Source organism: Spea bombifrons, chromosome 6 (assembly GCF_027358695.1).
Source record: "Spea bombifrons isolate aSpeBom1 chromosome 6, aSpeBom1.2.pri, whole genome shotgun sequence".
Classification (NCBI taxonomy): Eukaryota; Metazoa; Chordata; class Amphibia; order Anura; family Pelobatidae; genus Spea; species Spea bombifrons.
Genome location: NC_071092.1, coordinates 5,573,158 through 5,598,412, shown reverse-complemented (window position 1 = coordinate 5,598,412; position 25,255 = coordinate 5,573,158). Strand labels below are relative to the sequence as shown.

At 42.0% G+C, this 25,255-nt stretch overlaps 2 protein-coding genes across 2 annotated transcripts; both read right to left on the bottom strand.

The window, feature by feature from the left end:
• Nucleotides 1-400: 400 nt before the first annotated feature.
• CRELD1 (cysteine rich with EGF like domains 1) lies at nt 401-6,090 on the bottom strand. The gene is made up of 11 exons (XM_053469292.1): nt 5,967-6,090; nt 4,370-4,540; nt 4,081-4,163; nt 3,364-3,474; nt 3,111-3,202; nt 2,838-3,014; nt 2,391-2,486; nt 1,863-1,946; nt 1,558-1,653; nt 947-1,087; nt 401-835 (listed from the first exon to the last, which is right to left on the bottom strand). The coding sequence occupies exons 2-11, from the start codon at nt 4,508-4,510 to the stop codon at nt 615-617; spliced, it is 1,242 nt and encodes a 413-aa protein (XP_053325267.1). The 5' UTR covers nt 4,511-4,540; nt 5,967-6,090; the 3' UTR covers nt 401-614.
• Nucleotides 6,091-7,279: 1,189 nt separating this feature from the next.
• Nucleotides 7,280-23,491, bottom strand: IL17RC (interleukin 17 receptor C). The gene is made up of 19 exons (XM_053469610.1): nt 23,366-23,491; nt 18,867-18,888; nt 17,980-18,132; nt 17,218-17,358; nt 16,907-17,034; nt 16,661-16,772; nt 15,889-15,933; nt 15,467-15,591; nt 15,116-15,175; nt 14,187-14,244; nt 13,860-14,047; nt 12,915-12,965; nt 12,538-12,586; nt 11,730-11,857; nt 10,892-10,960; nt 10,229-10,280; nt 9,574-9,660; nt 9,023-9,058; nt 7,280-8,754 (listed from the first exon to the last, which is right to left on the bottom strand). The coding sequence occupies exons 1-19, from the start codon at nt 23,483-23,485 to the stop codon at nt 8,090-8,092; spliced, it is 2,289 nt and encodes a 762-aa protein (XP_053325585.1). The 5' UTR covers nt 23,486-23,491; the 3' UTR covers nt 7,280-8,089.
• Between the last annotated feature and the right edge of the window lie 1,764 nt (nt 23,492-25,255).

Here is a 25,255-nt window from a genome sequence, read left to right as displayed (position 1 = left end):
TCTGGGTATACTTCTATCCTCTCCAATATATGGATGAAACCAGAGCGCATGCTTAAAAAATTGACAGGCTTGCCACAGGACCAGGTGGCCTGACTAAAGACTGCTTAGTGTAAGTGGTTAGCAATCTAGCATTTATCCCCAGTCCGTTGGCACCAGCCATTTCTAATGCACATACGGAGCGTTATAGCGCCCTCTCCTTTACTCGTACGTTTCAGTAGCTCTGTTTTTACGTTTAGGATGAACTTAAACCTTGGCTTATCGAGTCAGTTCCATTCCGGAGTCTTCACACTTTAATTGCATATGCTGAGAAAATCTAAAAAACAAAATGAAAAAAAAAAAAAAAAAAAAATCCTTGATAGATTGAGTTATTTTCTGCACGATGCTTGTAGTCCAGCGCTGGTCTTCGTAACCTATAGACCTTGCAAAAGGCAGAACCGCATCTGTGTTGTGAATTTGGACTCGTTTGGAGACCACTTCATGAGCCAGTATCAAAGTACGGAATAATAAAATCTTTGGCTGAAGTCTAAAGCGAGGACAGTCATCTCCCACTGGGGTGTTTCCGAAACAATCCAAGTATTTTCTTCTGTAAGGTTTGAATCCAGATACACGCAGAGCTATCTCCCTTTCATGAAGCCATCAAGGACCCTATCGCTTTTCTCCGAAAACCAATAGCCAGCCATGGCGGCCACAGCTCCAATAAATATTGCGGTGAAGACCATGTCTCCTTTTGCCGCTAGTGTAGCCAAAGCACAGATGACGACTCCAAAGAACATCTGCTGGAGAACCACAATCTCATCATCCGTGATGTCCTCAAACAGGCCCTTCTCACCGTCATCTACAAAGAGAAATATGGCAGAGAAGCTTTACCGGCTCATAAATGAACCACATTAAGGAGACATTGTTTGAGAAGGACAGGGTTTGTTACATTTAGGAAGTTTTCACTTACCGTCAGATGGGTTCCTTCTGCAGATGCCATCAAGCCTGGTGAACCCCTTCTGACACACACAGCTGTAGCTGCCGGGAGAGTTAATGCACGCCTCGTTGGCACCCTTGCACTTTGGCAGCTCCGTATCGCACTCATCCACATCTGAGTGAAAGGAGCGTTAGGTTAAAAACAAGCCTCTGCATCTCCCGATTACATCATAACTGTAAGTAGAGGTCCTGTCAGAAATATTCCCACCTACTAGTTCTTCTCCAGCCTCGTCAGAGATCAATGGAAAGTACCCATCGCTCCCATTTACTGGTAACAGTTAATGGAAAAACTGGAACCAGCAAGGAGATGACCTAGAATACGCTATACCCTCTTCTCCACTCATCTAGTAAATCACATCAAACCTTTTATAGGCGCCATTTCCCTTCCACAACCTCCATTGCGTTCTTTGCTTCGACTCCAGACCTCAAATATCTCTCTGGGGCTTCAGGATGACTCTTCTAACACTGATAAGTGCTTGACTTTGTTAAAGAAACGCTAAGAGTCTCAGGATATCGACCCCCTGACGACACAAACCTACAACCGTATGATAAAGCATTTCGGAATGCACCACGGTTTCTTCTTACCCAGACACTTGGCTCCGTCCCTGTTATACCCTTTGTTGCATTTCTTGCAGCGCGCAGGTCCGGCTCCCATGCAGCCAATGCAAGACTTGTCGCAATCTTAAAAAAAATAAAAAAAAAAATAAACCAAAAACTATCAAATGTTACATATAACTAGGAAGAACAAGGATGGCGAATCTCTAAGGGGGAAGAAGTTTGTCTTTTAAGTAAATGTTTGAAGGCAATACAATGTTGGATGAAGTTGGGGGTTGAATATGTCTTAAGTTAGTTTTCTTGGCAGATATTAGCGTACATTTACAGCCGTTTACCTCTGCATTCATAGGATCCGTCGGTGTTCACGCAGAACTGATTCGACTTACAGCGATCTAATTCAGTGCCGCACTCGTCAATATCTGCAACACAAGCAAGGAACCCATGCTGTCGGTCATTATTATTATTAGACATTCTAGAATTGTCGAAGATCTGAGTTTCAAAGAAGCTAATGTTTAAACAATAACATATCCATCTCAGTTACACTGACTGACAAAAAACAAACAAAAAGCCATAAATTGAATTTAGTTACTGTAAAAGCCGTGATAGCACACAATACGGGGAAGGGAGCATGCGAGATAAATATGAAGCATGCTTTTCATCAAAAAGTCAAAAAAGAAAAAAATATTTGGGGCGGAACGAGGGAGGACCGGCCTGCAAACTCCTCAAAATTAGTCTGAGGGAAGTTAAATACTCCAACACGCTTATATCAGAAAAAAATAGGTTTCCTGAAATGGGATTTCCAGCCCAAAATGCCGTGACGGTTAAAGAATGAAGCCCTGGCTGTATAAACTGCCGCTACTCACCGATACACTTATTGTCGTGGAGAAGCCAGCCCTTTCTGCAGAGCACGCACTCATCGCTCTCGGGTCCGACACACTTGCTGCAAGCCTTGTGGCACTCTGTATAAGAAATGATGCAGAAATGAGCAGCGGCGATCACAAAATTAACCAATCTTTACACTATAGGGAGCAAAATCCTCAATAAAGATCTATATTTCAACACAGGGCTGTTGTTGGCATTTAGTAATTATTTAGCAAAATAGTGATTTTTGCTTCTGATTAAGCAAATTTCATACTAGCGGCACCAACTAGTTGAGCACCACTATTATGAGGTGACTAGATAAGCAGCACACCTATAACGTTCATTGTATGCATCGCTATCTCTTGAATAAGATATTTTTAGTGCCAAAGGGAACAGAGACAATTAAAACCAAAGCTGCGCATGCACTAATATATCCTCCCTTTACATACCAGAACATACCAGGTGGCTCTCATTCCTCTCCTTCTCGAAATACCCAATGGCGCAATTTGTGCAGGTGGGGCCACCATAACCTGGGAAGCAGTCGCAGGTCCCTGTGCCGGATCTGGTGCCGTCACCCACGCACTTTCCGTTTCCACCACAGAGTGTCTCTGGCCCTCCGGGACAGGCTGCAGTAAAACCGGGAGAGAACCGGGTAATTACAACGTTACCATAAATAAGGAGTCACTAGAATGCCGCGGATCCCCTCTGTTGGAAATACTTACGCGAACACTCGGGGCCATAGGTGCCTTCTGGGCAGCACAGCATCAATGTGTCCATGCAAAGCCACTGAAAGAGGTCAAGGTCATGCTTTGATCTAAGAAGGAATTAAGACTTATAAGTTATGGTGACCACATGGTCAACAAAACCAGTGCTTTCGTCCAACATCAAGCAGCGGCATTCCCAAGTGTGTCCCTAGCGGCTTAGTGAATACACCACCGTATAGCTGATGAACGTTGGAAGACAGGTCAAAGTCACCTTTTAGACCACCACTTCTCCAGGTGTTCCTCGCCGTTTTCCAGCAGCCGGTTGCATTCGAAGTCAGACTTATCGCAAGCAGATTCGATGACCTCCAGAAGCCGCGTCTCGCTGAAAGCACAAGGAATTTGATGTTTTGTGAATCGGTAACAAAACAGGGATCGGGCAGTTCGTTCTTATCTACAGGTAATGCACCTACTCCAAGCATATCTAGCAAGTGAAGACAGGTTTTATTCAGTTACGTTTATTATCCAAAGCAGATTCTAGAGAAACCTCCAGATTTCACTCTTTCACCACCAATAACGATTACCAGAATACAGGCCACGCCCCAAAATAGTTGATATTGTAAAGAAAATGTAATAAAATTATAATAATCTTCCCATCGTCCCTGTGTCTTCAGTCTTGACTCCCGGGGGACTTTCGTGAAAGGGGAGAGCTTCCGGAGCCAAGTCACAGGGTCAGCCTCTCCCCTATTCCTCCAATCGGAGGAGCAGGTGTCCCCGGAAGCTCCGCCCTTTTGCGGAAGTGCACCAGGAGCCAAGACCGAAGACACGGGGACGAGCAGAAGATGAAAAGAGAAGACAGAACAAGAAGATGCAAGAGGAGAAGCGGATCTGCGTGACAGGAGACAGGAGCGGTCTGCGGATAAGGGAGGGGGGACACTGAGAACATCTAAACCCCGACTATCGGCCGAGCCCCTAATTTAAAGATCTCCACCTGAATTCGTATTTTGCCAGTTTCTCCTCTTCCCATGCCGTGTTTCCGCCTCCGAAGTTCTGCCCGGCTGTTTTCTCCATGCCCTTAAAACACAGACATAAATACCCATAAATAAATGTTTTCGGACCCGACTCATCTCGACAAACACGTCTTTGTTGGCTGCCTATCAATGTGACGCATGGCAGATTCCGGCAACAAAGGACCGGCTCCCAAATATATCAGCCAGACTTGTCACCGTAATGTCCTGGGGACATGGCCCCCCCACCCCCCCGATGTTCAGAACAGTTACCTTATGGATATTGGAGACCAGGTTGCGGCAGGTTTGGCACGGCTCCTGCTTGGCACTGCCGGGGTCAGCGACCACCAGAAAAAGCAAGACGACCCCAAAAAGGGAGCACACAGGACGCCATCTTCCCCGAGAGTCATCCATAGCAAGGATTTATCACCATGGAAACCGGATCTGTTAAGGGTGACAGGCAAGGAAGCGGATACTTTGAGAAGAAATTATACGGAGATACAATTTAGGGGTTAATTCCACAGCGATAGTTATTACATGAATCCGTAAATAGACCGATGATGTAAGAAGCGGGACGCCGAGAGGCAGACAGAGGACTTTACAGCGTTCTAGGTCAGTCCGGTTACATAATCACAGAACCCACCGGTTTAAACGTTCCGTTCTGTTTAATAACGTTCCGTGATGGGGATGAAGAGAACGAATTGTGGGAATATAAAGTGTATTCATTAAAACTACCTCCAGCTGGCAGATATCAGACATACCGGATATTCAGAGCGGTGGCAGCCTGTGGCAGAGCCAGCATCAGTATCGCCACGCACCGGTTGCTATGGTGATAAGGCCACTTTTATATATAAATCCATGGGGATTTGGCAGAAAAGGATACAGTTAGATCAAAACACCATTTTCTTTCGCTCTACTACTCCAACTCCATAATAAGATATGTTACAGCGCAAGCTTTGTATCCATCTGAAGAGGAGACCTGTGAGGTCCTGAAAGGTATTAACTTCTACACAATGCATTTCTCTCTTAGGCTAATGTTGCAATATCCATTTTTTTCAGCACTAACGGTCCTTTTGCACGCAACGTACTTAAGAGCAGAGAAATGGATGGCGGTCCCAACGGGCTGAACGCTCCTGAATAATTTAGCAGTGAGATGGACGGGGGCCGGAAGCAAACCGGCGTTCTTACAGCTCGAGAACCTGCGCGGGTGCCTGGGGACAGCCAGCGGGTGGCTCAATACAGAAGAGATTGGCAAAGCATCGCCCGGCTTCAACACAAACCCAATATTATTATTATCTTTAATTTCTATAGCGCCAACTACTCCCGCAGCGCTACTTACTGTCCCCACATTCAAAGGGTCCGACAAGACTAGAATGGACCGAGATGATCCGAGACATTGGGGTCCTGACTCCAAAAATACCTGTCCAAGACCAGGAGACCCGCAGGAGGCTACGGACGGGACACCACGAGTTAGCCGCTTGCACAGCTGGCCCGTGGCTGCGGCTCGTGGAATTGCCACGGCTGCCAGATGTCTGCCATCGTTTATATCCGCAGACATCCTTTCTCACCAGCCTCCTGCATTCCACGTCTTACAGGAAACCTTCCGAGTCTCCCGGTTACTGAACCAAGAAGCAGAGCATATGGCAGCTATGGATCCCAAGAGGTTCTGCAGCAGCTACCACTGGATGTATCCTTTACTTGAGCCTTCAGCGCTAACACAGAACCTCTAAGACAGATGTAGCACATTACAGGGGACCCCAAAGAACCCACACATTTACCCACAAGCCTCTGCAACCTTTTCTTGGCACAGTGCTGTGACCTTAAAGGGTTAACCCACCCCTAAATGCCCCTTTCTCGGGTATCTACTTACCTCGAGCAGATCTGCGCCCCCTGCAGGGTGGGTGACAGCAGAGGCAGAAACAGGGTGCAGGGGAAGCTTTATTATATGCAAGAGGCAGCAGCAGCAACTCCCAGCATGCACCGCGCGCCCAGCACTGCAATCGTCAGCTGGCAGCAGCGCGCCGCTCCCATTGGACACACTCCCCCGACCAATCAGAGGCAGCCATGTGCAGTGACGCCACACAGCCAATCTGCGGAGAGCCTGCGCCACGCTGATGGAGAGTTAACTCGTTGAGTGCCGGGTGTGGTCAACTATCAGCGCTCGTGCGCGGCATGACAGGTTCTTAGTGCGTCAAGGCGCGCGGGTGGAACGCGAGGGAGCGGGAGCGCGCCTTCCACGCCTACCCCTGGGAGGAGCGAATGCGATATGCTAGTTTAAAGGTCAGCCACACCCATATCTAAAAATAGAGCTGGGGAGGGTTCTAGAAAGTGCTGGCATGGACCGTGAAATCTTATAGCTGACATCTGCCCCAGACTAGAATGAGGTAGTCCCAAATTTGGTTTATACTTTCAGCATTAGGAGACCCTATGGTTTCTCATTACGCTCCTGCCTATAAGGACCGAATTCCTGAGTACGTCAGGCCCTGGTAATTACTGAGGTAATATGTGCCATGAATACAACCACTGAATGTAGCCAATTACCGGTCTATAAATGGGTCTGTATCGCCTAAATGCGGCACTGGGGCCAAAATAACCCAAGACGGTTAATACTATCCCATTCCTAGATTGTAACCTCCTTTGAGCCCGGCCTCCTTACCTTCTGTTTCTCTAAGTCCAAATTGTTATGTTATCCGCTGCTTGTTATGTCCTGTTTACCTATCGTACAGCACTGTGGAATATGTTGGCGCTATCGGTAAATAATAATAATAGGAATTTGACTACGTTTCTAGTAGGAACATGTAGGGATATTTACCGCCCTAATAACGCACATTTCCCATAATGTTTATGATTTGAATAAATCCACGGGAACGAACGTATTACTCGATGTAACAGAATTACAATTTTTGTGAGAAAAAGGTATTGAAAGGCAGACTCGCCTTATAAAATACCAATAAATATCTTAATGCCGTTAATTATTGGTGGTTCATTTTCATTTAAAAGCACAATTATATAGCACGGCTTTGTACGTCTGAAAGCGATATAGATTAATTTAAGGTTAGAAAATTAGAATTTTAATAAATGTTTCCCTTTTTCTGCTGCTTGTTAAATCATTTTGTGATTTTTATGTCGATGTAGCTCTTGATAAAAAGCAAACGCGGCACACTAAGAAGAAACACAATATAATAAAGTATCTTAATGTTTAATTGTTAACATAGCTTAACATGTGATCCACCTGAGTCCTCCCTTCATTGGATTCCTGCAATGAGTGTGCAGATAGTTTCACAGAAACTAAATAACAGAGTTATAGGAGATAAGAGAGCTGAATATCAGCAGAAGAGACTGTTTTCTACGACATATAAGACTGGAGTGACTTTCATTCATTTTTGTTCATTCATTTATTCATTCATTCATTCGTTCATGTTCCCCAAATTCTTCATGAAGAGTCCTCTGATCGGTGGTTCTTGGGAACCTGATCAGGTGCTTACAGGTCTTGATGAATACAGTGATCAGGTTGCCAATCAGAAGAGGAGAATGGCTTTCCATTATCCAATCACAACCCATGCAGCTTAGACAATGCCAGTGGATACCCTCTCCCATGAAGTCTATGATTGTTGTAGCAGCCACTTAATGCAACGGTGTTACTATGTATCTTTACATGACACTTAAGCTACAGACAATGACATGTTCTGGAGAGACTGAGGCTTTTCTTAACGATTCGTTGAACATTCTCAGGTTTCAGTACTGAATGTACAATAAAATTTGTACTGAATTCACAAATAGTCTTTTTTTCCCCATTTTTTCCACATCTTCGTTGTATTCCAATCCATGAAGAAAACCAACTTCGCCCCAACTGGTCTAGAAAATATTCAATAATAGGTTATAAAGAAGAATTTTGATGGGAAAAGAGGGTTTTATCACCATGGCAACCAAAAGGGGTTTATAACATTTTGTACCATAAATTGTTCTTAATAAATAACCTTCAGTGCCCATAAGTTAAATTAACGGGCATATCTCCACCGGCTCGTTGCCCTCATAGTTCACAGATAAGGTCTCCCTGCTGGACACGCTGGACCCCGTCTTCTGATGCCCGTTGCATTGATATTTATCGCTCAGTTTCTGTAGTCTTTCGTTGACCGCAGCGGAGAGGCGGTTCAGTTGTTTCTTTTTGAGTTTCCTTCTGTTTGGCCCTGACAGTTCTTTTAGCAGTTTCCTCGTCTCTGTAGGTAATATAAAAAAAGGAACAGTCTGCAAAATTTGGGGGATTCTGATTCGACTGAAAGAAGCCACCACATAACGTCCTACAGCTGACCCATCAAGAAAATCCGGATGAATGCAATTGAGGGCCGCCCCGAAAGCACAGTATGGATCTCTGCTGGGTAGCTCATGTGAGGTCCTATCAGACCACTTATGGAACTTCTCGTTGGCATCTTCGGAAAGCAGCACAAGGATGATTCCATTTTCCTTGCAAATGAGTGACTTCTGTCGATGATACCACAGCATTGGGTTCACTGAGCACATGTCTACGCGATGCCACTGGTCCAGAACCACCGTGAGGCGAAGCTCCTTCAACGAGGTGGCCAGAACGTTCACGAGCTCTGCATAAGCTGGGTCATCTGCCGAGTAGACGATAAACACTCTCCGATCCATGAAGATTTCACCTGCACAAGAGAGGGACAAGACATAAAAACCCTTTTCTTGGGAAAAAAAGCTTTCCTTCGTTAAGCTAAATCCCTTTAAATCTAATGTTCTCGAGCCAGGAAATGTAATGAAGTTTCCTCAACGTTGCATTGGTTTGAGATGCTGTAAAAAGAAACCGACTCGTGATATTAAACTGGAATAAGTGATGGGGATAGAATTGGATTCCTTTGGAGATAAGAGATCGGAAAATGACCTACTGTGACAACAAAGCCTTTCAATGTCACTTACCCAGTGATTTTTCCGAAGTCGCCAACTTTACCCACTCTGTATAAAAAAAAAAAAGATATATTAAGTTAGAGGACTGGAGTGATTTCTAAGTGGACATAATTTGCTTGCTAATGCAATTTATTTGTAAAATGAACTCAAATGTGCTGGTAAAACAAATCTGGATAAAAAAACAGCTTACAATAAATGAAACAGCCTCCCAGCAGAAGTGGTAGAAGCTAATACAGTAAGGGAATTTAAACATGCATGGGATAGACATACGGCTCCTGAATCTAAGACGAGACCAACGACTGATTAAGGTTTGAGTCGTTACAGCAGGAGAAACGGGAAGACTAGACGGGGGCCAAATGGGGCCAATCTGCCGGCAAATTCTATACTTCAGAATTGTTTGAAATTTAATAATGTATATTTGTATAGTGTTCAGCCAATAGGGAAAGAGCAGTGTTAAGACATCATCTCCCATTGGCTGCTTACATCCGTCATTCATTCTAATCCGCTGAATCCCGATCCAAACGCTTTTCTCATGAGGACAATTCATAGCAAAGCAAACTTACTTCTAAGATGTTTGTTGAATATGTATAGAAGAAGTAGCACGCAGAATAAGGCTATCACCGAATACACCTTCCATCTTTGTGGCATATCTGTTAAATAAAATAAAATTTTAAAAAAACAAATAAAAATATTAAAAAATAAAGTTACATTTATATTGGGGATTATATTAGAATTAAGATATAAAAGAGATCTGTCACCCCATAGATTACATTTTTCATTTGGAAACAACTATGACATTTATGAAAAAGGGTGTATATATACGTCGTATGTCTATTGGAGACAGACTTCGCATGCGCACCATAAGAGCAGTCAATTTAACCTCCTGTCTTTAGACTTTGTATCAATATTCATTATAAATAAGTTAGCAGATTAATTATTAATAGCTTAAAGGAAAAAAATACAGATGGGTTATATAGTAACCCCGTATTAAAACATAACTCAGCGTGGCCGAAAGCTCCATAAAGGGTTAATTTAAGAGCGTCATCCTTTTGTTATTGTGCCGTCCGGTTTTCTGGCTTTCTGTTTCATTTAAGCCTTTGAAAACAAAAAAAAAATTCCCTTGGCTCATTCCCTAAGTGTATTTATTTTGGGTGTTGGCGAAAATCCGGATGAATACCATTGAGGGCCGCTTTCCAACATCTTAAAAAACCTACTTACACTTATCCATCGAGCAGACAAAAACCTTTTGTTTGCCACCGTTACTCCAGATCTAGGAGATCAAAAGAATATTAGATTCATCCAACAATTTATTTTTAGGAATGGTAGTATGAGTCAAACACCCGTCCGTCCGTCCGCCCCCCCCCCCCCCGCCTGCAATGCTGGAATCCCAAAATGATCAATAAAACGTTTTGATTGGGTCTTCTAACCTCCGATTAAAGGAGTTGCGACATACGGCAAGCCCCTAGTATTGACACATCTTTTGGATTTTTTTATATGATAAATGGAATCTAAACCCAAGACGAGAACCAACAAGAAAGCCGCTGCGCTACTATTGTTACAATCAGATATCGTTACTTTAAAACCGTGTTTTATGATTTTTAATAATATAAAGAAAATCTACTCTGTTTTCCTCCATATACAAAAATCTCCCTGCCGTCCCTTCCCGGTGACCCCTTCAGCGATGCCAAATCTCAAATACCATTACGCGCTTTCCTGTAAATCAACCCGAAACTGAAATAAACCGCAATGTGGATTAACCCATGAGAGGCCAAGCTATAACGGAAAGGGAAAGCATTTTTTATTAAACTGAATTGAACTTTTCGGGTAACGCACACAGAAGCAAACATGCTAATCAGAGATTGTCCGCGTCCTTCAGCTCACCTTCATACAGTGGCCAGAAAAATAGTTCTCCACTATCTTCTCCTTGAAGAACCCAGCGCCGTTCACCATCTAAACCGAGCAACAGAAACAAAAAAGTAGAATTATAAAGAATATAAATCAGAGCTGGACGGAGGCAATTGACCGTTTGCCCCTTTGGAACTGGAAATTAATTTTAAAAAAAACTTGTTTTTAATGATATATTAATTATAAATTCTGCTTGTTTCCACCCTCATCGTTTTCAGACATTCACATGAATTAACAAATTTAGCAGAATTTGTTAAAAATAAAAATATGAATACACAAGTCTAATATATATATATATATGTGTGTGTGTGTGTGTGTTTGTGTATGTATGTGTGTGTGTGAATGTGCATGTATGTGTGTGTATGTCTATGTGTATGTGTGTACCTGTGTATGCATGTGTATGTGTGTGTGTGTGTATGTGTGTGTGTGTATGTGTGTGTGTGAATGTGCATGTCTATGTTTGTGTATGTATGTAAGTGTGTGTATCTGTGTATGCATGTGTCTGTGTATGTATGTATGTGTGTGTGTGTATGTGTATGTGTGTGTGTGTGTATATGTATGTGTGTGTATGTGTATGTATGCATGTGTCTGTGTGTGTGTATCTGTGTATGCATGTGTCTGTGTATGTATGTGTATGTGTATGTCTATGTGTGAATGTGTGTGTGTGTATGTATGTGTGTGTGTGTGTATGTATGTGTGTGTATGTATGTGTGTGTGAATGTGTGTATGTGTGTGTGAATGTGTGTGTGTATGCATGTGTCTGTGTGTGTAAGAAAAGCTTTATAATATTTTTCCGTTACTTGCGTGCCCTTACATGGTGCGTCGAGTTATATAAATCTGTACAGTTGTCTTTTTCAATAAGGCAGAGCGAGGAGACATTTTTCTCCGGAAGGTGCGATACCAACACGAGGACTTCAGATCTTTGCTCTGTGCTGTGGGAGTCTGCGGAGGAAAATAAAAAGCAGAGGGATTTATTGACATTTATGGACTAGAGAATAAAACTGAAGCTGATTAACATAAAACAATTGTTTTGGTCGGGGGCTTTTCCTTAAACTTTCCCTTCTCAGTGACATACACGTGTTCATACTACCCCCTTCTCACATGTGTTCTTAAGTCATGAGCAATGATATGAAATGTTGTTACATTAATTACTCTCTCTTGCAAGATGAACAAATTAACTTTAACCGAGCTTTCATTCTTTTGAAGGGTTAAATACAACACAGAAACTTTTAGGATTTTCCAAGGCAACAACCAATCAGTGCCTTCTTTTGCATCACATGGCAATTAAGCATTCCCTGAAAAATTGAGAAAGAGGCATAATATTACGTTCAATGTTTCTAACGTCGAATTTAATTATTGTGTTAAATCTTCCGATTGAGGTAAACGTTCCTCTTTCAGGTGACAGATTTGCTTTTATGATCCAAGGTGACCCGTTCTATGACTCAGGAAGTTGAGTTATTTCTAGGAAAGGGATTGTTAGCTCTGCTGGATTCAGATTAATATCCCATCACTGCCAATGAGAGCGTGTATCAAAGGGCAATGATAAAATTAATAATTCACAGCGCGAAGTCATTTGACTCTTCAACCCATCCGTGTCTATCATCCGTTATTGCGCAATTTACCATTGACAGGCAGACACTGAATATGTCGGCGTTGGTCTTTCTGGAACACCTACGGAAGAATAAAGGGTTACCACGTTGCACACAAGACACTGAACATACGCAACTCCACTAAGGGCGTTGGATTCCAGTACGAACGCCTATGGGGGTTTTTGAGTCATGTGGCTTTTCTTATGGGTGGATTAGTTCTAAAATGATAAGACCTCCAACATAAAGGAGAAAGAGCGCATGGCCGTGACGAGTTCCGAGATATAGTTCTTGTTTATTTACCTTTCGGGTGCAGGCCGGGCTTTGACGACATATAACGTCAGAAGAATAAAGGAGAGTCTGCCTTTTCAGATCTCACTTTGATAATAAGAATGAGAGGCGGATTTACCTACCTGGACGCAGAGGGATGAGTGGAGCTTCAGATCTCCGACCGGCTCAGCACCCTGTTTAAAAGAGCCAAACGTGACAATAAAAAATAATGATTCTAGAATCAATCTACTTTACTGATCCCTTCCTTCTCTTCGGAACCCTTCTCCTCTTTTTTTATACCTTTCAACCAAAGACTAGAACCGTTCAACCAAACTATGCGGCTGGTGGCTCGCCATTTGACCAAAACTCTGATAATGGGAGATTTTGAGTAAAGCATTCCCCATTATTGGAAAAAAAATAACAGAACTATAAATCTTGTAGATTAAAATCCAGAACCAGTAAAAGATAAATCGAAACATTGGTGACCATAATGGGAACACCAAGAGGGTAAACATGAAGGGGGCAACGGATGGGATGTTTCAACAGTCCAAGTTCTGCGGACTATAATTTCTATTGTACTCCTACAGAAAGTATCCAGGAACGTTCTTTTGTTTTGTTTGTTTCTTCTTTAGTGACTGCTTAAAATCTAACGATTTTCTCCAGAATTGCTCCAGTTTTTACATTATACATTATAAATATGGATTTTTATCCAGTAACACCAATTTAACCTTTTCCAGAACCATCTCTATTCTAGATATTAGATATTTTTATTACTTTATAGACAGTCTGGCTGTTTTATTTTTCTTATTATTGTAACATTTATGTTCACTTGAAGGTTAAGATCTATCAACCTTGTTTATCCCAAAATGCAAAGTTAATTCATTAACAAATACAAATTATGGATATTCCCCCAAAAAAACTCATAAAATACAATTTGGAATGCAAATATCTGTCCATGAACCATGACCTTATTTGAAATAATATTATCCAACATCCATAATGAATTTTAGGTCACTGATTAAAAAATAATCCAAATATTTCAATTATTTTTCTATTTTTTTTTTTTTAGGTTTTGTGCCTGATAATACCTGGGACTCAATCTTTCTACGAGAGGAAGGAAGTTCCTGACAGTGAGACCCTCGGCCGTATTTCCAACACACAGAGAGCTCCACCGACGGCAGCTTACAGGGGGCGGAAAAATTATACAAGAGGACCTCGTTCTGCAGGTTCACCGACAGGTTACTCTTTTTCCATACATTCTTTTCCAAGTGATCATCTAAAAAAAAAAATCATACATGGCTCGGTTGGGGTAGAAGGCCGGACACCTTCTTGAATAATGAATATTTTTAAGCATTTATTAAAAAAAAAACATGGAGGCAGTACTGGAAATATTAAAAAATTCTCACGTTTCGTACATTTCGTAAATGGACAGTCTTCTGGACGTGGGGCGTCAAACAAATCGCTCCACCAAACCTAAGGGAGAAAAGGATGGTGTTAATGGCCTCCATAATCCAGTTCGGCCTATTAGGTCTATCCTTAAAGGTGTCGTATAGCTAGTAGGGTGGCTCATAGGTAAGCCGACCGGGCTACTGGTTTTGTGGGAAGCCAGGGGCCACCAGATGTGGCTGCTGTCACTTTCTTAAATCCTGCGTTCCGTAAACAAGTGCTCTCGATAAACCTTTGTAATCGTGTATATAACATAATAGAAACAATCCATGATACCTGGTTACTAGAGTTGGCGGCCATTTTGAATATTTGGATCCTTCTGATCATTTTTGGTGAGCTCACTAAGCTACATGAGGGTAGACTACCCAGAGTGCTCCCTCTTCTGAGGGTGAGTCTTACCACTTGAGGACCATGGTTAGCTATGGGAGAATACCCCAAGTACATACAATTCCTATCCCCAGCCAATTGGGATAGGCGGATCTTGTGAGGTAGAGTGTCACTCAAACTGGCAGGGCTACTGAGCATGTGCACAATTCTGCACATGTGCAGTACGCAATCGGGACAGAGGCATTGCGGCCACAGATTCTGCTGTCCTGCCAGGACAGAGGTAGCACTCAATGGGACAGCGGGACAGAGAGGCAGAATCAGGACTCTCCCGCGCACAGATGGACAGTTTGGGGGTATGCATGCCCAGAAAGCGCTCCCGCTAACTTCACTGAATCTAAAATGAAGTGTATTTTACCCAGTAAATGTTGTCCACAGACAATCGTTACTAAACCAGAGTTTTTTAGAAAAGAAAGCTATTGAGACACGTAGTCTTTCAAGACCTCAGGGGTCCCTTCTTCAAACGTGATGTAAATATCATGCATAGATCATATAAAATCCTAGAATGACTTACTTGGAAACATAGGCACGGCACTAAATCTTCTTCTGGAATGTGATAGCGCTCATTCCCATTCTAAAAGACAAACTGGAAGTGAGTGTAATTTATCTTTACGCTTCTCTTTTGCGTATTAATGCGCCAGGGCTTCACCCCTACAGTGTATAGAACATGCGCAGAAGGGGGGGCACCAACAATATCCGAACCGGAAAGTTTAGACAGGTAAAAAAAATATATATATTTTTCCAATATAAATGAAGAATTATTATTATTTATTGTTTTACATAGCGCCATCAAATTCCGTAGCGCTGTACAAAGGCCTCGCTGTGATCGCAGAATCCCCCCGTCCGGCACTCAAGTGAAGCTCACCAAGGTAACTTGTTTTATCTTTGTTTTATTATGCAATATCTTCAGTTCGTAGGAGCGTTTTTCCGATCCATTCGTTATCCCAACAGAAATTCCGAATTCCTCGGCCGTATACTGCAAATTAGGAACTGTAACAAAAAAAGCGGAAATCACTAAATGTAATTCCAAAATCAGCTATTTTTCAGCTTATTAGTTTTTCAAATTATTTTACAAATAACCCGGTATGCAGTGATACAGATCTGCTCTAATCGATAATCGATCCAAATTCACACCTAATATTTTATTTTATTGAACATCGAATATGAAAATTGAGAAAAAGTTGATATTTACTCAGTTTTTATTTGTTTAATAATGTTCTGCACTGGCTGGTGTCACTTATGTAATTATATAGAAAAGGCACCGATCTACTTGCCGGCTGCCATTACCTTGGCATTGCTTCACCTCCGGTATGAAGCGCAGGACGTTGCATCCTGTCCAAACAATAGAGACAACACAACAGTAAACATTAGCCGCATCACGCAACATTCCAAGTTAGAATTCAGAGCTCTTTGGTCTCCCCACCCCCCCCCCTATTTACACCATGGCGGCTGTGCCCACTACGCACAACCACAGACAGCATTGGCGATGCAGACACGGAGCGCCGGGATATGACATCATATTCACCGATTCCCTAGGTTGGGTATAGGGCAGAGCGCAAGGTAAATACATCACTGGGGACTATACCCCAGTCCCAATATTACAATTTAGGCAAAAGGAGGTTTCTTTAGGGGTGTCACATGGGGCTCTTTATGACTTTGTGATCTACTAAGTAAGGCATTTAAAAGAAGATGAATATGTATTATTTACAAGGTTGAATTTAACCCGTTTCCTGTTGTTTCTATACACATTATCGGGGCTTTTAGGGCTGTAGGACGCTGTGACACCCTCATACCCAGCGAACATTCTGACCTCCTAGAAAAGAAAGGCATTATAGGAGGAAAAAGGGGCATCAGATGAGGAAAGAGGGGCATCAGGGAGGAAAGAGGGTCACAGGGATTTGGGGCCAAAAGGGACTGCTCCTCACATGGAGGGACACTTGGAAGATATGTTTCAGTATTACTTCAAACAGACAAAAAGCTTGAAGACTTTGATTTATATTAGCATAATTAGCATAAGAAAAGAGATAGAAGTCAAATGTAGGCAAAATGGGGCACTTGCCTGGTAATTCACACGTGTTGTTCAGAACCTCTTGGTACCGTGGTACGGTGTATGACATTAGAGCCATGTCATTATCTATCGAGGCATTCAAACAGTTAAACACCACTTTTCCCTTGGAGAAAGAAGAACATGAAATTATACATTATTAGGAGTAATTAAACTCTCTACAGCCTTAAATAAGTCCAGAGACCTGCTGGTGGTCAACAGTTATTGCGCAATCGAAATAGGAACGTGGGTTCTTCTTACCACTTCAACGCTAGTGTTTCCCTGGCTCGATGGAACAGAAGATAAAGGCATCCAGACCTTCACCATAACACATCCTAACGTGGGCGGCATTACATAAGCTATAAACAGGTTGGCACAGAGCGAAGGCTCTGGAAATAAATAAAATCAGAGGATTAATGACCATAAGCAGTATAATCCATTACAGGGAGTTGCCTTTCTTACGTTAACTAATCTCTTCATGCAACGACCCATCCCACCAACATATTTCACGGGATTAAATACTGTCCCGAGTTCCTTTTTCTTACATGGTATATCTGCCCCCAATTTTGTACCAAGTTCATTAATATCAGACTCACCACTGCTGTCATTCCAAGGGCTGGAAGACCAAAGGTCTTCATCAGATGAAGCTCCATCTTCTCCATTGTCTTCGTAGTAGTCTTCACAGCCATCTTCACTCTTGCCCATGGTCCAGTCTGGAGAAATGGAGCACAAAGAAGTCTTCAAATAAAATAAAAATAAAATTAAATAGAAATTCTAGAAGGAAACGTATCATAAGATAAAGAGGTGTGGGTTACTGTGGCTGTGCGTTATCTGATCCTAGATAAAGAGAGCATGCTGTAGGAACGTTCTATGTGGACTTGCGTTTGCCTGCTTCCATGCAGAGAAATCACCCAGCCAAACACCATGACTAATGACAGTCTATGGAGGAACGGCCTTCATGAGCATTGCCATAAAGCATCAGCTCAGTGTGGTGTTTGAGCAGGGAAAGTCAGCCAAGATGTCACATGACTGACAGCAATGGCGGCCTCCAGGTCTGCTGATAAAGGGAGTTTATCAGCAGGTTTTTTTTCAATACGGACCGACATTACAATGCCTTATCAACCAGACTCGTTTTTTTACTGGTATTTACTTGATTTTTAGTGAATGGAGCCCTTATTATTTGTTTCATTTTTGGGTTCATGAATGCTGTATGCCCCTTCCCTTGATACATTGCCCAACTCTAATATGTCCCTTTTTCGTTCTTGTCCACAAGGTTTCCTGCCCTTTTGTAGAACACATACCAATATCCCAAAACATAGATCAGCGTGCCGTACCTGACCGGTAGGCGACATGCATGTCTAGTTCCACCTGAACGCATGGATGGCAATCCTCACTGCTACAGCGCAGGACAGTCTTCGGCCTCACGCTCCTTGGTACTAAGACAGGATGAGTTGCTTCCTCGATGTCTCCGGGTAGGCACCAAACAGCTATGGAAGCCAAACAATGAGTTAAAACACCGGGAACTTGGGGTTTTGACTCAAGTCAATAGAATCTACAACCAACCCAGCCAAGGTAGATCTTAATGACTTCTTCTATGGGATGGTGTCCACCTGGGGACATCATTAGATTTAGTTAGTGCACTGCTCTGCGTGCCAATTTCTGACATCACAGAAGGGGCGTTTCCTTGAAGGTCGATTTGTTTGAAGGGGGCTGGGAGTGGCTGCAGGAGATCGGAATGCTGTGATGTAATAGATAGAGGAGGGTTCTGGAAGAATAACCCGACTCTGTTTCTAAGCAGCTCCAGTATCTCAATAAACCCTTAAATGCAGTTTTTAAGCGACACGGAGCATTTAGTATATAATATAGATATATATTAGAATATAATGGCTGTCTGGTTTCTTTTGCTCCTGTTTACATCATAAGCATCTATCTGGTGATATTTTATGAGACATTCTAGGTGAAACAGCATTTTCAAGATGTCTCGAACGACTGTCCACGCGCCCCGGCTTATAAGCTCACTTTAGAAAACACAAGAAAGTTTCGATCGGTCAAACCTCAAGGAAGTTATTTGCCGAAGAGAATGGAGCTTTAGGTCAATCATAAACTGAGAATATGAGAAAAAGAAAAAGAAAAAATGCAGAAAAAGCTGTATGTCCAGATTCCTGAATCCGAGTAACAGGAGGTCGGATAAATGTTATTGGAATTCATTTGTTGTACTTACATGAAATGGTGCATGACAAATTCTGAAATGAGAAAAAAATAAGTGTTAAAATTTGGAATAATTATTGTGGCCGGTTAATCCACGGCAAAATAAACCCACCATTACTTACTAAAAAGGACCGGAAATAAAGGATCCAGTAATGGTGAAAACACAGCCTTAAATCCTGGCAACATCTAAGGCTGGAATTCTTTAGAATCAGAAGTTGACAGCTGATAAGACCCATTTTTATTGATGTAAGATCTCAGACCTCAGACATAGGCCGATCCCACGCGTGTTTAAATGTCCTCACTGTAGTAAAATCTACCACGTCTGCTGGGAGGCTGTTCCACCTATCTACTGCCCTCTCAGTAAAGTAAACCTTTACATCCAAAGAGCCCTCTCTATATTTATAATATATTTATTATAGGGTAAAGAAGTCCGGTTTCCTACTCCTTTTGCCTGGAGTTTTGCAATAGGATGCCATCTATTAACACATAATTCTTAAACAAAGCTGGAGTTTCCCCGAGTAACATTAACCCATCGGAAACAATTTCCTTAAGGGTTCAGCTCAATTCCATTCATCGGTAACGCGGCTATTGTTCTTTCACCGAACAAATTGAGGAACTTTACCTGCCTGATGTAAACGAGAATGAGGAAGGTCTGTGCCAAAAACTGGATGCTTGAAATATGTATGGCAGTAAAAGATTAACCCCTTCCGCTACTCTGCACTCTGCTCCAATGAAAGAGTTGGGGATCTTAGTTAACCCTTAAATAACAATAAACAACACAGTTCCCCCATCCGTGTGAATCGGCAAAGACTTTTCTAGAAATTCATCAACATTTTTACAGCAACTTTGTAGACCCTAGTAATTAGAAATACAGATTCTGCCAGCAGCTCGGCCCCATTCGGCCCCCCATCCAGTCTGCCCGTTTTTTCCTGCTGTAGAGACTCAAACCTTAATCAGCCGTCGTTGGTCTCACGTATGGTTAAATTCCCTCACTGTATTAACCTCTACCACTTCTGCTGGGAGGCTGTTCCATTTATCTACCACTCTCAGTAAAGTAAAACTTCCTTACATTCCATCTGAAATGTTGTTGTTTTTTTAGGGTTATAAAAAAAAAATATAAAAAAAACAAAACCAGCAGATTTTGAAAAGTTAAATGTTAGAAAAAGTTATATTTTATGCCAAGCTTAAAGTCTAAAGGAAGGCAGGCATTGTGCTTCAGATGCTTTGGCTACGCTGAAAAGCTTGCAATTTAATAGGTAGCGCGGCCTCCTGCCAAGATAAACCCTGGTGATGGAATTTCTCAATGTTTTATTGTTTTTTTTGGTAATTATTTCTGGCTTTAACAAGGTCTCGCACAATGTGGAGCCTGATGACACCAAGTGTGTGAATTTCCCTCTTACCGTTGACCTTGCCCAATGTCTCCGAGTGTTCAAGCTCGATAAGGAAGGGAACAATTTATTGTCAATATTTATATGGACTTCTTCTACACAGACGGGAACATTATACAACGGGGCAACCGCAAGGGCAGATCGCATTCGTTTCATTGAGAGCAAACATAACAATAAACATTCCTAGAGCAGCCGTCCCACTTGTTCAACGATACGTTCTCCATGTTGTAACATTATCTCACTGACAATAAACCTTCAACCTCAGTTGCTTACTTAGGTGTTTTATCACTTTTACGATGTCTTGACCGATGATTTCGGCTCAATCTATTTAAAGACGTTATCTACAGCACCAATTATATTTGTGGAGTGAGGACAGCCGCTACGTTTTGGGGCTGTTGGGTCTCTCACGTAGGGTGAGCTGGTCCTCAACGTTGACCCAAGATGGCTCATGTGGACGGAATAAATGAAATATCCTGAAGGAAATTCACCAGCGATAGTACAAGCCAATGGAGATGGAAAGAAAGCTTTGGCAGTTGAGTCTTAGCTTTATGTCCTCTACGTAACTACATACATGGGATTAAGGATATTAAAGCATTTATGTTAAATTCATCATTTACTCAACGTGACCTTCAAGAATGCCTCTCGAATGCCGCTAAAATATGAAACCGTTCTACTGGTTCTACTGGTTCTGGTTGAAGTTCTACCATAGCTCCATCAGAAGTATGCTACTGGATACACTTGCCACCGGCTTGGAACAGTCTTATCAGCGCCCTCGTGTTTGCAGGGCATTACTGACCGGTCCTCTGTGATGCTGGTAAAGCTTTGATGCCAGGTGTCGTTCAACCGAAGGAACGGTTTGTTGCAAGGATTATCTCCAGCGATAACATTAATTAAAAGTTTGTTTGCCCTGATTATGGATTATAAATTAAACGTCCCGAAGGATATTTGTCTGTAACAGGAGAAGTGAGTGAAGATGAAAAGAGCTTTAGACGTTCTCCTGATCATGAACGCACAAGCTTTGAAACTCAGTTGGCTGTAGGTTCCCTACGTAACTACATACATGGGATTAGCCATATGGCTGCGACTCATCCTCATGTGGATCCATACAACGTGGTCTTCAAGAAGTCATCAATTCCTATGAAATATCACTAAATTCCAAAACCAAACAGTTTTTGAAGTTCTACCACAGCTCCACCAGAGGTATCCCACGGGATACACGTTCTAAAGGTTCTGTGGTCTCGGTAAAGTTTAGATACCGAGTGTCCTTCAAACAGGGGACAATCTCCAGATTAAGGAATTAGACGTTTTGTAAATTGGCAAGCACAATTCAGTATTTATGTATCGGTTTGTCTAGCAGTTCTGTTTCTGTCAGAACCTTTAAATGTAGGGACTGTAAGAAGTGCTATGGGAATTTTAGGCACTATAGAAATAAAAGATAATACATCTAGTCGCCCGTTTCTCTTGCTGCAAAGACTCCAACCTTAATCAGTCGTTCAGGAGCCGTATGCCTATCCCACGCATGTTTAAATTCCTTCACTGTATTAGCCTCTGCCGCTTCTGCTAGGAAGCTGTTCCACTTATCTACCACCCTCTTAGTAAAGTAAAACATCCCTAGTTTTAGATTATGAGCTCTTGTTCATTTACCTTTATTAATTTATTTATACCTAGATTTTGAATGGGTCATAGAATGTTTACATAGAATGTTTACATAAATATTTATTCGTCTAATAATCCTATGTTGCTTTAGAAACTTTTATTACGCTGCAGCATATCTCTCGCACATCCACGCAGCCACCATGGATGTTTGAATTTTCCAAATATTTATCTTTCATCTGTGACGGAAGTTTAATCTGGGCAAATAGAATTTTAATTAAATTTATTGCGGGCCGTCATGTAACAAACATTTCCATAACACCCTTTGGAGTCGCCCCTGCTATATTTGGTTAGGTTTAATAATTGTTTAAACTCGGATGTATCTTAATTTGTTTCTTCTAAACAAATAGACGCCAGGTAAACACCGAACTGCACATTAATAATTAAAAAATAAATAATTAAAAATAATCTGTAAAAAATATTCAAACTGGAAATATTACACCGACTCCCTCGCTGGATATTTGGTGTCTTACGTTTACAGATAATGCTATATATATATATATATATATATATATATATATATGTGTGTGTGTGTGTGTGAGTATGATGGGGAGGAAAAAGTGTTTTATCACCATATCAACCAACCAATGTATATATATATATATACAGAGAGCATATTTCCTAAGGACAAGATGGAGACACATGTTGGTAGTTTTTAAAAAAAGATTCTTGAGTTATCACCATTGAAACAATCAGTTGCTATGGTGATACAATCATTTTTTCAAGTTCTGCTCCAGAATAATAGTGTAAAAAAAAAAGTGATCACTTGTGAAGAAATCCTATCACCATAGCAACGGTAAGCAACCAGCCCCTGCTGATTGGACTATTAATGCATAATTAATTAAGGCATCTTTTTTCCAAACAGAACATGATTAACTAATATACAGAATAAATTCTCTATTATTTATAACTGGGTATATAAAATGGGTAACTGGTAAAAAAATGTATTTTCATAAATCTTGGCATGGCTAAGGTGATCTCAGATCTTTAGGCCACCCGTCAAAGCTTTTATTTGTTTTAATATGTAATATATTTAATATATGAATCCCTTCTGTGGGCTTTAAATGCTGAGTTCTAATGTGTTTCGACATGATTGTTGTTTTGATTAATAATAATAATAATAATTATTATTATTATTATTATTATTCCTTTACAAAGCCATTCCTCTTGACTTAAACATCCCTGAATTGATCACCCAGATAGGAACCCTTCAGGTATAAGGATCAGTGCTACCAAAAGTCCATCTGAGAAACATGGACTGCTTGAAACTTTCTCATTCACATCCCCTGAAGCCAATAAGCTTCTCACTTGAACTTCTCCTTCCACATTGGATCAGGGGACACATTGCTTTTTATCACTAACTACCCCTTTTTTGGGGGTGAAATTCAGACTTTAATTCAAAGGGAAATGACAAGCTCTCACATCTGGTACACAGAAGGTTAATGACTTTAGGTGATGGAAATACACATACCCCAGTGCAGGTGACTTGATCCTCGCTGTAGTAGATCCTCTCAAAAGTACCACTGGGCTCACAAGTTCCATTGTTTAGGAGAAGAATCCACAAAAATCCAACCAGTATGTTGTGTGTCATTGCTGTGGGCAGCTGTCACCCCTCCAAGAGATACTAAGTATCCGTTTGTAGAACTTGGGTAACAATTTGTTGTTTAATAGAAGTGAGTTTGATGACAAGGATTGGAACAGGGGGTTAGAGAAATGGGATCCTGGAATCTTAAAAAGGAAAACAAGAGAGGACAATATCCAGAGAGTGTGGGTTAGGAGATCAGGGGGGTGGGGGAGGTAGCCCTGGTGGGAAGGGGTATCATCCAGATCTTCTCCTGGTCACAGAGTTCCGATGAGGAATTGATGAAGATCCTAAATCCAAGGAGGTGAAACAGTCCTTGGGTTACTAGCCGGCATCCCGCAGACCTGGGCGACTCATGTTGAAGAGTGGAAGGCAGCACCTGACAACCCTAATAGCTGGAGGATTGTAGGTGAAGCTGCCACTTGTCCTGTGTCACCTAGGGACCCCCTTACAGTGTAGCTCTGTGCCTTCTGTCCACTGGAGCTTCAGACCATGTGTCACTCTGTGGCTCCTGGTCAGTGTGACGTGTGTGGCTCCTGACCTTTGACACTGTGTGGCTCCTGTTCAGTGTAACTCTGTGGCTCCTGTTCAGTGTGACTCTGTGGCTCCTGGTCTTTGTCACTTTATGGCTCCTTGCCTGTGTCACGATGTGGCTCCTGGGCTATGACACTGTGTGTCTCCTGCTCAGTGTCACTGGGTGGCTCATTGCTCAGTGTCACTGTTTGGCTCCTGTTCAGTGTCACTCTGTGGCTCCTGGTCTGTGTCACTCTGTGGCTCCTGGCCTTTATCACCGTGTGGATCCTGTCCAGTGTGACTTGTGTGGCCCCTGATCAGTGGCACTCTGGCTCCTGCCCTTGTCACCCTGCGGCTCACTCTGCTGCTGCTGCTGATCAGGTCTATCTGCTGAGGACTCTGACCCAGCCTCCTTCCCACACCCTGCTCCTGGCCTTGCTATGGAAAGCAGCTGCTCATAAACTGAGCTCACACCCTCCTCTCCCCGGAGCTTGGCACAGCTTCCACTCACTGCGCTGCTTGCACAAGAGCTCATGCCCCATCCCTCACAGCCATTTACATTGGAACTGCCCCCTGGCACCCAGATCTCACCCTGATGCCCACCACAACCCCTAAGATCCCCTCTTCTACCAGCTCACAATCCTTACTCTGTATAACTGTGCAAATACAGTTCAATTCATCGTGTGAGGGGTGCATTTATGATCTAACACAACAATAATATTATTTATCACATATATATATATAATATAAATAATATACTGGCATTTGTTTAGATGACCCAATTATAAGAAAAACATTTATATATATATAGGATTGGGCTACCAACAAACCACCGTAAAGTTGTCACCTTCTGGCCATTTAAAATGTTGGCAGCATCAAAACTGGCTGATCTAGTTTTTAAACAATTTAAACAATTCCTCATGTCTCTTAGGTTTTTTTTTAAGGACTGGAGCTGATGCAGAACCTCTTTAGAAGTCATATGGTGGGATCCATCTTCGTGAAGGCTTCGTAAATCTTCAACAAAACTGAGTTCTCATTAATACCGGGTTGACTCGCCTTGGTATTATTTATTGAGATTGTGACTCATTATATATTACAAATATGTAGCCACAATCCGAGGGTGCAACTTCATCACTCCCATCAATGTTAATTTTAGATCTATGATGTCACACAGGCATTTGGCAGAAACCCAATGGATTCCAACGAATATGTCAAATGGGCTGACTTCCCATGTAAAGCTTTAATGCAATAATTAAAAAAAAACTT

Bases quoted from the DNA above. Each gene is read 5' to 3' on its own strand.
- CRELD1 (XM_053469292.1), bottom strand. From the start codon at position 4,510: ATGGATGACTCTCGGGGAAGATGGCGTCCTGTGTGCTCCCTTTTTGGG. The intron at 1,947-2,390 runs GTGAGTAGCGGC...CTTGTGTTGCAG, and splicing joins CCACGACAATAAGTGTATCG to ATATTGACGAGTGCGGCACT. The intron at 836-946 runs GTAAGTGAAAAC...TTCTCTTTGTAG, and splicing joins CAGAAGGAACCCATCTGACG to ATGACGGTGAGAAGGGCCTG.
- IL17RC (XM_053469610.1), bottom strand. From the start codon at position 23,485: ATGACACACAACATACTGGTTGGATTTTTGTGGATTCTTCTCCTAAAC. The intron at 17,359-17,979 runs GTACGGCACGCT...CCATTTCTCCAG, and splicing joins GCATGTCGCCTACCGGTCAG to ACTGGACCATGGGCAAGAGT. The intron at 12,966-13,859 runs GTATTATCAGGC...TCTTTTAAACAG, and splicing joins GTAGAAAGATTGAGTCCCAG to GGTGCTGAGCCGGTCGGAGA.